Consider the following 16,951-nt stretch of genomic DNA (forward strand, 5'->3'; position numbering starts at 1 on the left):
TGCCCGGCCCCAGCTCCCCGCTAAGAATCAGCCGCTCTGGCAGGCTGCCTGGTCCACGGTGACTCAGGAATGCCAATCAAATGCACATGTTGTTTGCCAGAGGAGATGCCCACGCCCCCATGGCACAGCCCTAACCCCTGGGGTTGGGGGGGCTGGCCGGAGGCCCCTCAGCTGCTTCATGTAAGGGACAGCTCCACATGCCCAGGAACCCGCCTCCATCAGCATCACGAGCCCCACGTGCTCCAGCGTGTGACCTGGTGCCATCAGGAGGGCTACGCCCACCAGACCCAAGGCCAGCGGGGCACAGTCGGGGCACGGCAGGAAGCCGGCAGGAAGCAGCCGGGAGCAGCCAGCAGGGTGCATGCATGTTACCCTCTTCAGCCGACACTGCAGGCGGGTGGGCGGGCAAGCCCAGGGCCACCTCGAGGTAGGGGCAGGGGTGGCCTCAGAACAGAACAGACAAAGGATGGAGTCAGCTTCTGGGTCTCAGATCCAGGGCTGCAGGAAGGAAATCTCCTGCTCCAGGGCAGGCAGTGGTCAACTGTGGGCTGGAGGCTGGCAGGAGGGGGGCCCCTACAGAACTCCTCATGGCCAGTCCTTCACCAGTCCAGGGCCACCCGCCTTTCCCTTGTCCACAGAGGGCCAAGGTCGCAGCCCCCAGCCCTGTGCTTTGAAGTGGGCCCTGCTCCACAGTCTGCTTTCCGGAGTAAAGGGCAAACCCTCACCACTAGGAAGAATGGGTTTCACCCCTTCCACCGGTGACGCTGAACATCCCTGGCCACTGTGCACCCCGTTCCCTCCCTCCCCAGGGCCCCAGGGCCGTGAACCCGGAAGGTGGCTCCAGGTGCCACACGCTTTGCCAGAAACAAAGGGAGCATCACCTCGCTTCCTGGCCTCTGTTTGCACAGCCGCTGGCACAGGGGCTGTGGTGAGGGGGTGAGGCAGGAGCCGGGAGGCCGTCTGAGGACCTGCCCACAGCCCAACAGGACTCCAGCCCTGTCAGGCCACAGCCAGGGCACACCCAGGAGGTGCCTCCATGCCCGTCCGCCAGGCCAGGCACTGTTCTAGAAATTTCACAGCAACTCTTGATCTCCCAGAAGGGCAGGCAGGGAGACAGGGCCCATGCTCCCTCAAGAGTTTCCCCCTCCGGGGGTAGGTACAGGAGGGCAGAATCCTTGAATGTGGGGCTGCCAGGACCGTGACTCCCACCCACCCTCGTGGCCTCCTGGGTCCTGCCCTGGTCTGTCCTCCCCACACCCCTGAGGTCCAAGGGGCAGTGTCGGGGAGCATTGCCAAGGGCTTGCGCCCACCCTGTGTCTGACCGCTACCAAAGTGAGGAGGGGCCTGTCCTGGGGCCTCAGCCTGGGGGCAGATGGCTGACCCAGCTCCTTGCATGTAGGTCCAAGGAAAAGTGAGTGAGAGGGCTCAGGTCTGGGATGTTCCACCAGGAGGAAGACGGCCCAGGGCCTAGGTGTCAGGAGGGCTCTCCTAAGACAGCCCCGGGCCTTCCGGCCCCTCCACCTGCCCCCAACCCTCAACTCAGGCTCCTAGTCCACCTCAAGGGCCCCCAGCCCTCCCCGCCCTGGGCAGTGCCACATTCTAGCAGCTATTTGCTCTAGGCCTCCCTGACCAGCTCCTTTTTATTTTTCCCAAGAGATGGTGTCGCTCTGTCACCCAGGCTGGAGTGCAGTGGTGCAATCACTTGGGGTTCCCTGGAGCCTCGACCTCTTGAGCTCAGGCTTATCCCTCCTCCCCTGTAAGAGCTTTCTGTAGCTGGAACTCTAGGTGCGTGCCACCACACCTGGCTATTTTTAATTTTTTGTGGAGACAGTCTCACCATGTGTGCCCAAGCTGTTCTCAAACTCGTGGGCTCAAGCAGCCCTCCCACCTCGGCCTCTCAAAGTGCTGGGATTCCAGGCATAAGCCACTGCTCCCGGCCCTGGACCAGCTCCTTGAGGCATGATTTTTCATTCCTCTGCGTCGCCTGGGTGGGTGTGGGGGTGGACACACCTACCACAGGGGCAGCCTCAGGGTCCCAGACAGTCAGCGGCACCCCAAGGGACCCAGGCTGAGGGTAGGGGCCTTGGCAGGTCACAGGCGCTCAGAGGCAGCAGAACAGGGACTAAACCCTGATGACTCAGGAAAGCAGCCAGCGCGAAGCCGCACAGTGAGGGAGCCAACGCACCGGGCCAGGTGGGCAGAGCCCCAGTCACTGGTCAGTGACGTGCCTGCCATCTGGGTCCAGGCTGCCCTGCACGCCTGTCACCTCTGCTTCCATGTGGGTGAAAGATTACCTAGGTACTGAAGCAAGAGACTGAAGCACAAACTGTTTCAGTATAATAAAGAAAATAGCTAGAATAAGAATAGTCATGATACAAATTAGATATAGAGATGATCATGGACAATCATCAATCATCATTATAAACATTATTAATCATTAGCTTTTAATATTACTCTTTGTTGCATATCATGCTCCTCCCATACTCCTGCTTCCTCTTTGAAGTTTGTAGTAGATAGCGGTAAAAGAAATAGTGAAAGTCTTAAAGTCTTTAATCTTTCTTATAAGTGCAGATAAGAAAATCTGACGTATGCTGCCTTCTCTCTCTGCTTCAGCTACCTAAAAGGGAAGGGTCCCCATCCTGTAATCACATGACTGACTTCACCTTGTCAATCACTTAGAAGATTCACCCTCCTTACCCTGCCCCCTTGTCTTGGATGCAATAAATATCAGCGAGCCCAGCCGTTCGGGGCCACTACCGGTTTCCGCGTCTTGATGGCAGTGGTCCCCAGGGCCCAGCTGCTTTCTCTTTCTCTCTTTATCTTGTGTCTTTATTTATTACAATCTCTCATCTCCACACACAGGGAAAACACCTGCTAAGCCCTGTAGGGCTGGACCCTGCACCTCCGCACAGCCAAGGTCCTGATGGACGTCTTCAGGGACCTGTGGGGTCACAGGAGCCCCAAATCCCAAACCCTTCCTCTGGGCCCTGAGTCCACAACTGTCAGACACCCCTGGATCCCAACCACTTGCCCTTCTGCTTACAGGAAACTGGCTCCCCCAGGGGCTCTCCCAGGGGCCAGCCGTCCTGGGGGAGTGAAGGGACGGGCAGCGTCCTCCCCCACACTCCATTTTGCCTGGGGCTGAGACCACCAGGCCCGCAACTTCTCCCCTCTCTCCTGCTGTGCACAGGCAGCTCTGGCCCTGCCTGGGGCCCTTCCCGCCACTCGCCCGGCCCCCTGCTCGGCCTCAGCCCAGGGGCCCTGGTTGTGTAACATCTTCTCACGTTGCAGCAGCTTAGAGGTCTTAATGCGACAATCGCCAGCTTCTAATCCAAACACAAAGGCCCCCCCTCAGCACCTCCCCTGTCCCAACAACCCCGGCTGGAGCCGCTGCAGAAGAACAGGGTCAGAACCCGCCTTCCTCCCCACACACTTGGGCTCTCCACTGCTCCTTCCGTGTGGATGCAGGCCTTGTCAGAGCCTCCGGCTGGGAGGTCAGGCCATGCGGCACTCTCTGCACACACCTGACCACAGACACGCATCAACGTCACGTGGCCGCTGGGGGAGCTGTCTCCGGGGCACCAAGGCCAGCGGCCTCATGCAGATTCACCGAGCTCTCCCGCATCAGTCACTGGGAGCCTGTGTTAACACACGGGTTGCGAGGCACACAGCCCGCCTGGATGTGACCGGGTCTTACCAGATTTTCCTGTTAGGTAGAGAAACACGGCAGGTTTCCAGCATGCGAAAACTCACGGCCTCCCAGCCACCCTGCGGCGTGCGTTTTCCTCACGGCAGACAGGCCGTTCCTCGGGCCAGCCAGTGTCTCTGGCACCTGCTTTGCCTGGCTGTGCTGTATTTCACGTCATCTAAAGGCACAAAAGGAAAGCCTGAGGGGGTTCTAAGAAGCCCGTCCCCATTGCTGGATCAACTGGAGGTGAATATGGCAAGGCAGGGCAGCAGTGGAGATGGCGGGACCCAGCCACGGAGCTCCAGGAACAAGTGCCCATGGCTGGCGGCGGGGCTGGCACTGGCAGGACGTGCCCAGCACTGGTCTGCTCCAGCCCAATGGTCACCAGAGCCTCCTGGAGCCAGAACCCCGGGAAAGAGCAGCCACAGCCTCTTCCTCCCGCAACAGTCCTGGGACCGTGTCTGCTTCCCCAGTCCCCAGAGGCCCGGCGGCAGGCAGTGTGGACACAGAGGTCCTGCTCTCCCAGGGTCCAGAGGGCACTAGAGGGAGGAATTCCTCCTCCGCCCTCCGCAGGCACTGCCAGCTGGTGTCCCTTAGCAGGCGAGGCCAGGCCTCTGTACCATAGCCCGTGCTGAGCCCAGATCCTCACAGGAAGCGCGGGGCTCTGGGCTTTTCCGTCACCCGGCTGGCCTCTCCAACAACAGGAGTGAGCATTTAGACCATGGCCAGGGCGAAGGGGGCCCTTAGGAGGGCGATGGACCCCAGCTCTGAGAATCACAGGTCCCTACCCAGGGGAGGGACGTGGGGTCGTGCAGCCAGCATGGGCAGAAACTTGAAAGCCCCCAAGCCACCCCTGGGCCAGTAGCAGCCACCCAGGACAGGATGGCAGGTGCACAGCCAGGGTCAGAAGGTCAGCAACTCACCCTGGCCTGCAGCCTACCCAGCAGGGACCATGTGCCTGGTAGCGGAGCTAGAGGAACAAGCGGAAAAATGGCCAGCCCCCAACCAGAGGTCAGAGGGAAGAGGAGGAGCTACTGGCGGACCTCGGGGCACACGGGCACATGCTGTGGGGCTTCCTGTCAGGCACCCATGCAGCCTGAGTTCTGCTCTGTGCAACAGATACTGTAGGGCTGCCCATGGGTACCCAGCCTGGGATGACAGAAGAGTGGCCACAGCCCAGGGACAGAGCCAGGCCTTGGCCAGAGAGGCAGGACAGCCCCAGGTGCCCCCAGGCACAGCAGGGAGTAGCTCAGGCATTGGAACCCACTGGTTCTGCTGGGCCAGTGTGAGGGGCATGAAAGTGCCCGATTTGTGCCTTAAAAGCATGCTGGATCGGCTGGACACAGAGGCTCAGGCCTGTAATTCCAACACTTTGGAAGGCTGAGGTGGGAGGCTGCTGGAGTTCAAGACCAGCCTGGGCAACACAGGGAGACCTCATCTCTACAAAAAAATTTTAAAAATTATCTGGGCATGGCCAGGCGTGGTAGCTCATGCCTGGAATCCCAGCACTTTGGGAGGCCAAGGCAGGCGGATCATGAGGTCAGGAGATCGAGACCATCTGGCTAACACGGTGAAACCCCATCTTTACTAAAAATACAAAAAATTTGCCGGGCGTGGTGGCAGGTGCCGGTAGTCCCAGCTACTTGTGAGGCTGAGGCAGAAGCATGGCGTGAACCCGGGAGGTGGAGCTTGCAGTGAGCCGAGATCACACTCCAGCCTGGGTGACAGAGTGAGACTCTGTCTCAAAATAAATAAATAAATAAATAATCTGGGCATGACGGCTCACACCTGTACTCCCAGCTACTCAGGAGGCTGAGGTGGGAGGATCACTTGAGCCCAGGAGGTTGAGGCTGCACTGAGCTGACTGTACCCCTGCACTCCAGCCTGGGTGACAGAGTAAGATCCTGTCTCAAAAAAAAAGATCATGCTGGACAAAGGCCCCCACCCCATCCCCCGAGAACCTCCACCAGGAGGATGTGGCCGGTCCACAGAGGCCCCGGCTACGCAGGCGGGCTCTGCAGGGTGGTGGGCCAGAGGTACGTTTCCCCCTCTGAGCAGGATCCGAGATTCTGGATGCCCACAGAGACAGGAGGGGCCCACGGATCCACCTTGGTCAGGTACAGCCACCGAGGGCCTCCAGGACCACCAAGGGTTACAAGGTGCCCGTTCCATGCCCAGGCCTGCCCTGTGCAGCCGGTGGGAGCTCAGCTGCCACCAGGACAGTGCATGGGGACAGGGGGCACAGTGACAGTCACAGTAGCGTCAGGCCCGGCTACACCATGGCCCAGTGGTCTGGGGGCTGTAAACGGGATGCACAGGCCCTTCGTGACGGGCTTCCCAAGATGATTTCCAGTAACAGAAGCAAAGAGAAGGTTGTAACCAATTCAGATTTTTACTGGACATTCATGACAGAAAGAGATGTGCGTCCAGCTGCATCGCCCAGCCCATCCGCTACCCAGCGCAGCTGACGAGCAGAAACGCACTCTGCAGTGGCCCCTGTCCGCGCCGGAGCCCTCGCCCGCAGCACCACGTTCTTCATAGAAGTAGAACCTGAGACTCAGAGCACAGCTCGCCCTGATAACTGTCTTCCCAGCTGGCAGCCCTCTAGAAGATGGGGGAAATGACACATGCCTGTCACTCAGGCCCAGACACAAGCCACAGTCACCCCTCCCGAGGGCGTCCACGGCCTGAGGGACCTGGCTCCATTCAGCAGAGCCATAGCGTTCTGGTCATCTCGACAACCCATGATCATGGCCCGCGTGGTCCTGCCCACAGCCCCCCGCTGCCCACGCACTGCCTGGGGAACCAGCAGCAAATAGGCGGAAGAACCACCCAGTGTCAGCTCCCCAGACTGCAGCAGGCAAGGTGGAGCCAGGGACCACCACCAGGCAAGTGAGACCCAGCCCCGCCTCCACGTGGGCAAAGCTGCCGCCACCCCGGCCCGTCCAGGATGGCCGCAGAGGCCCCACCTCGCCCTGCAAAGGAGGGAGCCTGCCGCGTTCCCCGCTCTGCCAGACGCTCCTGCCTGAGGGCCTGCGTCCAGCAGTTCCCCAGTGTGGGCTCCCAGTCCCTCCAACTAGGTGCCTGGTGCCCTGCCCACTGCCGGCTCATCACTCAGAGCCACTGCCAACGCTCCCGCCCGAGAGCCATCCGCTGACCCCCAGCGGGCCTTGGCAGTAGTGGGAGCGGCCGTCAGGCCTGGCTGGGCAGCATCTTGTAGGGGTTGAGGATGCCCTTGGGGTCCAGCAGGGCCTTGAGCTGCTGCATGAGCTGCAGGGCCTCAGGTGGCTTGCTGTAGCCCAGCACGTCCCTCTTCCTGAAGCCCACGCCATGCTCTGCACTGACGCTGCCCTGCTGCCTGGCCGTCCACTCATACACGTGGGGCTCCAGGGCGCCCAGGAGCGACGCGCTGAAGGCCTCCGCCGTCACATTGAGGTGCAGGTTACCATCTCCTGGAGGGACAAAGGTACACAGGTCAGGCTGGGCGGGGCAGCCCCCAGAACCCCCCTCCTCCCCCAACAGCCCCTCCCAAGATCCCCTCCCTAGCAACCCTCAGACCCCGGGCTGAGCCTCACCCTCATGCCACCCGCCCCGGACGTGCCGACCCCTCCTCTGGGGCCGCTGCTACCTTGGCTTCTCCCTGCTTCTTTCCCCAAGTTCTCCCCGATCTTCCTACTCCCTCTGCCCAGGGCTCCCATCTCCCCAAGTTCTCCCCACTCTTCCTACTCCCTCTGCCCAGGACTCGCATCTCCCCAGGCGGAGAGTGAGCACATGAGCAACTGCATGGCCTGCCTGTCACTGCCTTCCTCCTGACCTGGAAGAGCCCAGACAGTCTCCCAGTCTGTACCCCCAGCACCTGGTCAGATGGAAGGGTCCGCAGTGGCGCCCATGGTAGCTCTATCTGGATGCCCCCACCCCACGGACATCTCCCCTGGAGCTGCCCAGCCAGTGCTCACTGCAGACAAAGCCCTGGCTCCCAGCCGCCTCCTCTCTGGTCCACTCACCCTACACTGAGCCCCCAGGGTGGTGGCTCTCCAAGCACACCTTGGCCCTGGCCCACCCCACGCACAATCTTCTCTTCTGACCTCAGAGGTGAAGAAGGCGACGGCTCACAGAAGAGGCTGGGGACAGCCAAGGTCAGAGCCAAGTGAGGATCCCGCCCCACCTCCGGGCCAGCAGGAGACGAAGCCAGAAACCAGCTCAAGGGCTGCCCAGACGAGACCAGTGGCTTTTAACGCAGAGCTGCACACTGAGGAGGAGCCCCAGAGGTAAACCGGGACGCACCACCCCCAACTGTGCCATGCTGGGGTGAGGGCTGTTTTCCCACAAAGGCAACAGAGAAGCGGCAGATCCAAAAAAGCTCCCCCGACTCAGGTCCTGCCTAAGAGCAGCACAGAATGACAAGGGCAAAGACCCTCCCTCCACCAGAACCCACAAAGGTAAAGGCGGCTCCAGGCCCTGCCATCCTCTGCCAGCTCCCTGCCTCCTCCAAGATGCCTCCTGGAGACTCACAGTCCATGTCCTGTCATGTGACGTCCCTAAAACTTGACTGTTTGCTGAGGACGCCACATGGGCCTGAATTCACAGCCAGCTCTTGAGAATCCCTCATTCCCTGGCCACTCCCAAGCAGACATGAAACACGTGTCGATGAGCCTCTGTATTTCTATTAATCTGCGGGTAGCTGCAGGGTCCAGCCCAGCTGGGAACTAGAAAGGGTAGACAGAAAAAGATTTCTCCACCCCTGAGAGAACAGACCCGAGGCAGGGAGTTCAGCAGGGACCCCGCCCACAGTCCCCACCCCGCCCAGTCCCCACAGACTCAGGCCAGAGAGGGAGGGACTTGCCCAGGGAGGACTGGTTGTGAAAGAGAAAAACCACATCCACAGAAAATGTTCGTTTTGCTTTGCTTTTTGAGACAGGGTCTCCCTCTGTCACCCAGGCCGGAGTGCAGTAGAGCAATCCTAGCTCACTGCTTCATCCTCCTGTGCTCAAGCAGTCCTCCTACCTCTGCCTCCTGAGTAGCTGGGACTGCAGGCAGGTACCGCCACACCTGGCTAATTATTTTTTTTTACAGAGATGGTGGGATGTTTCACCATGTTGACCAGGCTGGTCTTGAACTCCTGACCTCGAGCAGTCCTCCCACCTCGGCTTCCCAAAGCGCTGAGATTACAGGTGTGAGCCACATGCCTGGCTTCCACAGAGTATGTGAATACAGTCATGCTTCATAACAATGTTTCACCCAACACCGGACCACAGAGATGATGTTGGTTCCATAACATTAAAATGGAGCTGAAAAATTGCCATCACCTTAATTATGATGCCACCATGTTGTAGCACAATTACTTTTTTTTTTTTCAGACGGAGTTTCGCTCTTGTTGCCCAGGCTGGAGTACAATGGTGTAATCTCGGTTCACCGCAACCTCTGTCTCCCAGGTCCAAGCAATTCTCCTGCCTCAGCCTCCTGGGAGCAGCTGGGATTACAGGCACCGGCCACCACGCCCAGCTCATTTTGTATTTTTAGTAGAGATGGGGTTTCTCCATGTTGAGGCTGGTCTCAAACTCCTGACATCAGGTGATCCGCCTGCCTCGGCCTCCCAAAGTGCTGGGATTACAGGCATGAGCCACCGCGCCTGGCCAATTACTTGTTAATATCAGTTTAGGGTAGCCTCAGTACGCAGTGTTTATAAAGTCTAGAGTAGGGTCTGGTCATTTCCTAGGCCTTTGCAATCCCTCACCCTTCACCCACAGCTTCGCCAGAGCAACCTCCAGTCCCGCGAGACCCACTCGTGATGGGCACCCTACACAGGTGTGGCATTCTTACCTTTTATACCGTATTTTTATGGTCCCTTTTCTAGGATTAGCTTTTGTGTTCAGGCACATAGCACCGTTTCACAACTGCTTCCGGCATTACGTGGATGACGGCTGTGGTTTGTCACCTGGGGTAATGGCAACACCACACAGCCTTGGTGTGGAAGAGGCTGTCCCATCTGGGTGTGAGTGCCCTCCGGGATGCTAGCACAAAAGGAAACCACCTAATGACACATTTCTCAGGACGCATGCCCGTCATTAAGCAACACCCAACTATATTCCCGACCAACGGCCAGCCTGTACCCGGGTCTGCAGCCGAAACTCACGCTGCCTCGGGTCCCAAACCCAGGTGAGAATGTGCCGATTACAGAGGTTCTGGGAGGGGCCCCGGGCCCTCACCCTCTCCACCCACTGCAGAAGCAAACCACCTCCCCTGCAGGCCTCAAATAATACCTACAGATAAAGACCTAACGAATATGAGCTCATGCCAAAAACACACACACAAGAAGACAAACCACCACGGGCGAGGTCAGAATCAGACCCACAAATACCTCAGACGCTGTCATTTCCAGACACAGAACACAAAGGTGTCATATGTAAAGAAATAAGAGACAAAAAACAAAACCACAAAACCTGACCAAGCAGTTTTTAAATATCCACGCCAATCTTCTGGAGGGGAAACGCATCATGGCTGGCCTGTAGACCTTAACAGACAGGTCTGACGGCCGATCACACACAGCAGAGAACGCCACGCCGGAGACACTGCAAATAGCATCCAAACAGCGAGTGGAGGGAGGCGGGACCCGGGACCCTGGTAGCGGCCGACAAGAAACAAGGGGGCTTGGACTGAGTTCCAGGAAGAGAAGAGAGGGAGAAGAAACAGTGTTTGAAGAGACTCTGGTGGCTGAGGAATTTCTAAAGCCAGCAAGACCCCAAAGCCCAACAAGTGCCAGGCAGGTAAAAAACACTCACCCAGCCGAACCAGAGTGAAACTGCAGAACCCCAAAGACGACGGGCGGAAGGAGCTGAAAGCAGCAAGAAGGAAAAAGCCAGCCGGGCGTGGCGGCTCACGCCTGCAATCCCAGCACTTTGGGAGACCGAAGTGGGTGGATCACGAGGTCAGGAGTTGGAGACCAGCCTGGCCAGTATGGCAAAACCCCATCTCTACTAAAAATACAAAAATTAGCCGGGCGTGGTGGTGCACACCTGTAGTCCCAGCTGCTCAGGAGGCTGAGGCAGGAGAATCGCCTGAACCCGGGAGGTGGAGGTTTCAGTGAGGTGAAGTCGCACCACTGCACTCCAGCCTGGGTGACAGCGGGACTCCATCTCAAAAAAAAAAGAAAGAAGAAAGAAAAAGCAGATCCCCTCCATTCCCCCCGAAGGGAACTGCCCTGCACTGAGGCTGTCTTGGCAACAGCAGACATTGAAGAGAGGACAGAAGCTCCCCTCTGCCACCGGGAAGCGACTGTCAACCCAGAACCATTGAAATCCACTGAGGAAAAGACATTTTTATTAACTAAATCACTTCCAGATAAGTAAAACCTGTGCTGTTCTGTCACCTATTTTCCATGCCAGGGAAAATTCTGGAGGCTGAGATTCAAGCAGAGGCTGTGTGCAGTTTGGCTACGCAGAATCAGGACAGTAACATGGTGACAGGGTTATGCGTGGCTAAACAAGGCAGAACCAGAATACACCCCCAAACAGCATGCAGGTGCCCCTCAGTGTCCCTGGGGGCCTGGATACAGGACGCCTTGGATATCAAAATCCTCAGATGCTCAAGTCTCTGACAGGAAATGGCGTGGGATTTGCATATGAACTACACACATCCTCCTGTATACTTTTTTTCTTGAGACAGAGTTTTGCTCTTTTGCCCAAGCTGGAGTGCAGTGGCACAACCTCGGCTCACTGCAACCTCTGCCTCCCAGGTTCAAGCAATTCTCCTGCCTCAGCCTCCCAAGCAGCTGGGATTACAGGCACGTGCCACCAAACCTGGCTAATTTTTGTATTTTTAGTAGAGATGTGGTTTCACCATGTTGGCCAGGCTGGTCTCAAACTCCTGACCTCCGGTGATCCACCCACTTCAGCCTCCCATACTGCTGGGATTACAAACGTAAGCCACCGTGCCTGGCCCCTCCTGTACACTTTAAATCACCTCTAGCTTACTTACGTTGCCTGGTACGATGGAAATGCTGTGTCTGTCACTGTTACACTGCATCATCTTTGTTTATTTTTTATTGTTGCATTTTTTTATTGTTGTATTGTTATTTCTGTGGTTGAATCTGATGTGAAGCCCGCAAATACAGGGTCTAACCATAAACCGGGGGGAAAACGACAGCCAAAGTGACGGGGCCCTGAGGTCCTCACACTGCGCAGCCATCAGGGCTCCTAGAGAGGCAGAACCAGCAGGATGTGTGTGTACAGAGAGAGCGAGCAAGAGAGTGAGATTATACATATTTAGAGGAAGATACAGAGAAAGAGTGACACACTGAGACACAGGTAGATGACAGACACTGATTGTAATGAACTGACTCATGGGACTGAGGGAGCTAAGTCTAAAATCTGAAGTCCAGGTCAGCAGGCTGGAGATCCCAGCAGGAGCTGGTGCTGCAGCTCAAGTCTCCATCTGGGCCAGAATCCCCTCTTCCTTTGCGCTTGTGGCCTTCGATTGACTGGGTAAGGCCCACCCACACTGCGGTGGGAGATCCCCTGTACCCAACATCTACTGATTTAAATGTTAATCACGCATAAAAAATACCTTCACAGAAACATCCAGACTGGAGTTGGACCAAACGAGGGTACCAGGGCCCAGCCAAGCGGACACAGAGAATTCACCATCACACATTGTTTGGGAGGAGGATAGTGACTCTGATTAACCTCAAACCCAGAGGGCTAGAAACGCCTGCTATGCTGCTAGGGCGACCACCAACAGTTAGTAAATGGCAAAAAGCTAAATGACAAGGAACATAAACCACAAGAAGAGCAAAAACCAGAGGAAAAAAACAGACAAGAAGTGAGAGACAAAGAGCAGGGTGAAGTAAACAAACCCAAATAATGGGCCGTAGGACCTGCTCGGCAGCCAAACGCTCTCATTCGAGACGGCAAACAAGTACGCGAAAAACCTGTCCAGGGGTGTCCACAAGAAACACGTCTAAATCATTACGGATAGAAAAGCTGAAAGTAACAGGAGGAAAAACAACACGTCAGGCAAACACTAAAGAAAAGAAAGTTAGCATCACTGTGTAATAAACAAAGCAGACACCAAGGCAACAGGCAATGCTGGAGATAAAGTGTGAGTTCATCGCGATAAGCGATTCAGTTTCCCAGAACGAAGAGACGAACCTCATGTCCTCTTGCCCCTAAGACCACGTCTCCAGAACTGGCAAAGCTACAGGAGAAACAGATGAGTCCGCTGTCAGCGGATTTCTAACACCTCCCTCAGGGAGTGGCAGGTCAGCAGGATGCAGAATGAGCACAGGATGTATACGTTTTATCTGACGGATCTGTACAAACACTGATTCCACCAACTGCAGAGAGCACAGTGTTTTCAAGCACTCCACGGTTACGAAAGCTGATCACAAGCTGGCCACTGATCAAGTTTCAAAAATCTGATCTGATAAGGGCCAAGTTTCCTGGGTATAATGTAATAAAAAAGAAATCAATAATTTTTAAAATAACTAGAAAACTACCACGTTTGGAAATTAAGAAATACACTTCTGGCCGGGCACGGTGGCTCAAGCCTGTAATCCCAGCACTTTGGGAGGCCGAGACGGGCGGATCACGAGGTCAGGAGATCGAGACCATCCTGGCTAACACGGTGAAACCCCATCTCTACTAAAAAATACAAAAAAAAAAAAACTAGCCGGGCGAGGTGGCGGGCGCCTGTAGTCCCAGCTACTCCGGAGGCTGAGGCAGGAGAATAGCGTGAACCCGGGAGGCAGAGCTTGCAGTGAGCTGAGGTCCGGCCACTGCACTCCAGCCTGGGCGACAGAGCAACACTCGTCTCAAAAAAAAAAAAAAAAAAAAAGAAATACACTTCTTCATAACTCATGGGTCAAAGAAGAAATGATAATGCAAGCAGCAAATAATGCCAGGCACAGTACCTCACACCTATAATCTTTGGCTTTGAGAGGCCAAGGAGGGAGCATTGCTTGAGGCCCGGAGTTCAAGACCAGCCTGGCCACACAACTGGCTCTACATGACTCTGGATCTACACATGTGTGTAGTGTAGATCAGATCTCACTGTGTTGCCCAGGCTGATCCAGAACTACTGGACTCCAGTGATCTTCCCACCATGGCTTCCCGAAGTACTGAGATTACAGGTGTGAGCCACCAAACTGGGCCTACAAAAAATTTTTTTTTTAGTTAGCCAGGACTGCTGGCGTGTGTGAGGTGGCGGGTCTGCTGGATCCCAGAAGGTTGAGCCACTGCACTCCAGCCTGGGTGACAGCGAGACCCTGTCCCCTCAAAAAAAAAAAAAAAAAAGGGTGTGGGGGGCATCCCACAAATGCTAGATACAAAGAAAACAAAAGAATATTTGAATAACTTTATGCCAATATGGAAAAAAATAGAAAAACCAATCTAGAAGAAAGGAAAGCTCGAAAGTCCTACAGCTACTGAAGAAATTGAGCTATAATTTTAAAATACTCCCCCCAAAAAAACCTCCAGGCCCAAACAGCTCCACTGGCAAGTTCTGCATAATATTCATGTTATGATTTTGATACCAAAATCCAGCATGGACAGAAGAAAGGAACAGTGTGGAACAGAATCACCCACCAAGACCCCTGTCAAAATCCCACACGAAACATAAACTCATCTAGCTAGATACAAAAAGGATGACGGCCCCCTCGGGCCCACCCCAGAAACACAGACTCATCTGCCTCCAGCAGGATCAATCACTGTAACTTACCACACTGACTGCAGGTAGACAAGCACCTGGTCACCATGGGAGATGCAGGAAAAGCATTTAAACAATTCAACATTCATTCTTGCTTTTTTTTTTTTTTGAGATGGAGTTTCACTCTTGTTGCCCAGGCTGGAGTGCAACGGTGCAATCTCTGCTCACTGCAACCTCCGCCTCCTGGGTTCAAGCGATTCTCCTGCCTCAGCCTTCCGAGTAGCTGGGATTACAGGTGCCCACCACCATGCCCAGCTATTTTTAGTAGAGATGGAGTTTCACCATGTTGGCCAGGCCGGCCTCAAACTCCTGACCTTAGGTGATCCACCAGCCTCAGCCTCCTAAAGTGCTGGGATTACAGGCATAAGCTGCCATGCCTGGGCTAAACTACATTTAATATGTTGAATAAATAAAAGAAAAGATGGTGGAAGTAATCAAAAAGATAAACAGTACCAGAAGAGAATCAGGCGTCGGCCACTGTACCCGGACTTTTTTTTTTTTTTTTTTGAGATGGAGTCTCGCTCTGTTACCCAGGCTGGAGGGCAGTGGCACGATCTTGGCTCACTGCAACCTCCGCCTCCTGGGTTCAAGCGATTCTCTTGCCTCAGCCTCCCAAGTAGCTGGGATTACAGGTGCCTGCCACCATGCCCAGTTAATTTTTTGTATTTTTTATAGAGGCGGGGTTTCATCATGTTGGCCAGGCTGGTCTCGAACTCCTGACCTCAGGTGATCCACCCTCCTCAGCCTCCCAAAGTGCTGCGATTACAGGCGTGAGCCACTGTGCCCGGCCCATTCTTGCTTTCACAAAGTAACAGCGGGCTCATTCAATTTCTGACCAAGATGGTCTGCTTTATCTGTGGCCAAGAGACTGAAGTTACCTGCAGAGGAGGAAATCTCCTGGCTCGAAGTCATATTTTGAATTACTGGGGCTCCCGTACCTCTCTTCTCTGGATGACACACCCATCATGCCCTTACCCTCTTACCATTCAGGAGTCCTGCCTTCCTATCATAGAAGATTACCATCCAGTCTATGTCAAATCCTCCAGACGTACCCGTCCCACAGGCTGGGCAACTTTGGGCAAGTTACTTAAATTCTCTGAACCTGTTCACATGTGTGTAAAAGGGAAGCGACAGCACCAGTCCTAAAAGCTGCTGTGCACAGAAGTTTCTGCACATCAAGTGCTCAGAATGGTGCCTGGGATGGCACAGGCCCTTCGTAAATAATACATATTATTATCGTCACGCACAAAACCCTCCTATAACCACAGAGGTGGCACCTGAATCCCATTTACTGGCAGGTGGATGGAGGCTTCAGGTCAGGGGCCCCAGTGCCACCAGGCCAGGGAAGAAGCCAGACTGAGCACCTGTCAGGCCCCAAAGCCACACTCCACACCCCCACCCTGCCCCCAACACCCTCACCCTGCCCCCACACACTCCCCACCCCCAGCCCTGCCCCCACACGCTCTACATCCCCAGCCTGCCCCCACCCCTGCCCTATAAGCTGGCCTTTTAGATGCCTCGCTCCAAGGCTCCCAAGAACTGATGGGAAAACGGCCGGGCATGCTTGCTAACTCCTGTAATCCCAGCACTTTGGGAGGCTGAGGAGAGTGAATCACCGGAGGTCAGGAGTTTGAGATCAGCCTGGCCAATATGTTAAAACCCTGTCTCTACTAAAAATACAAAAATTAGCCAGGCCTGGTGGTGGACGCCTGTAGTCCCAGCTACTTGGGAGGCTGGGGCAGGAGAACTGCTTGAACCCGGGAGGTGGAGGTTGCAGTGAGCCAAGATTGCACCACTGCACTCCAGCCAGGGTGACAAGAGCGAAACTCCATCTCAAAAAAAAAAAGAACTGATAGGATTGAAACATTTTCTTCCTATGAATTAACAGCTTGCATGTTAAAGCATGATTTTTCTGCAACAAAAAAAGATGATCTGAACGTGGTTTTGAAATCCTCCCATCTGAAAGGGTGGCAGCAGCTGGGGGCTGCAAATCAAGCACAGAAAAGGCCTCGGGGCCAGGCCCTGTGAGAGGAGCCCCCTGAGACCCGTGTCCTGGCCTCTGGGGTTAAGGCTGATGGCCTCCAACCGTGCATCCCAGTGAAGATCCCGGAATGTTCTGGCAAGCTCAGCCATGCGCTCTGCCATCAAAAGTGCACAATGGCAGTCTTTTCCAAAATACTCAAAATGAGTGTGACAATGATTAGGATTTTCCCTTCCCTGTTAGACACCGTGGTCCTGCCAGTGTCTACCAGAGATATGCTAAGCCAGAGACCATGGTCAATCTGCCCTGCCTCGAAGCCTGGCGGGGCGACGGTGACCATGGCATCCACCACCCAGCACACGCAGGACGGTGGCCCCGGGGTGCCGCTCACCCAGGTGGCCGTAGCCCACCACGTGCTTGGCGTGTGGGCCAAGGCGGGCGCGCACGTCAGTCACGATGTCGTAGAGTCGCTCCAAGGGGAGGGAGAGGTCGTACTTGTACACGTAGCCGTCTCGGCTCAGCGCCTCTGTGATCCTTTCCCTCAGGGCCCACAGCATCTAGAGGATGAGACGAGATGAGAC

At 55.5% G+C, this 16,951-nt stretch overlaps 1 protein-coding gene across 5 annotated transcripts in view; it reads right to left on the bottom strand.

The window, feature by feature from the left end:
- Window positions 1–6,056: 6,056 nt before the first annotated feature.
- Window positions 6,057–16,951, bottom strand: part of D2HGDH (D-2-hydroxyglutarate dehydrogenase) — a 32,691-nt gene continuing 21,796 nt past the window's right edge. For all 5 annotated transcript variants that reach the window (XM_010376983.2, XM_010376984.2, XM_010376982.2 and 2 more), the window contains 2 exons: window positions 16,762–16,927; window positions 6,057–7,140 (listed from right to left, as the gene is read on the bottom strand). In XM_010376983.2, the coding sequence (XP_010375285.2) occupies window positions 6,881–7,140; window positions 16,762–16,927 (426 nt within the window). In that variant the 3' untranslated portion in view covers window positions 6,057–6,880. The remainder of the gene's footprint in view (window positions 7,141–16,761; window positions 16,928–16,951) is intronic.

This window comes from Rhinopithecus roxellana, chromosome 14, assembly GCF_007565055.1.
Source record: "Rhinopithecus roxellana isolate Shanxi Qingling chromosome 14, ASM756505v1, whole genome shotgun sequence".
Taxonomy (NCBI): Eukaryota; Metazoa; Chordata; class Mammalia; order Primates; family Cercopithecidae; genus Rhinopithecus; species Rhinopithecus roxellana.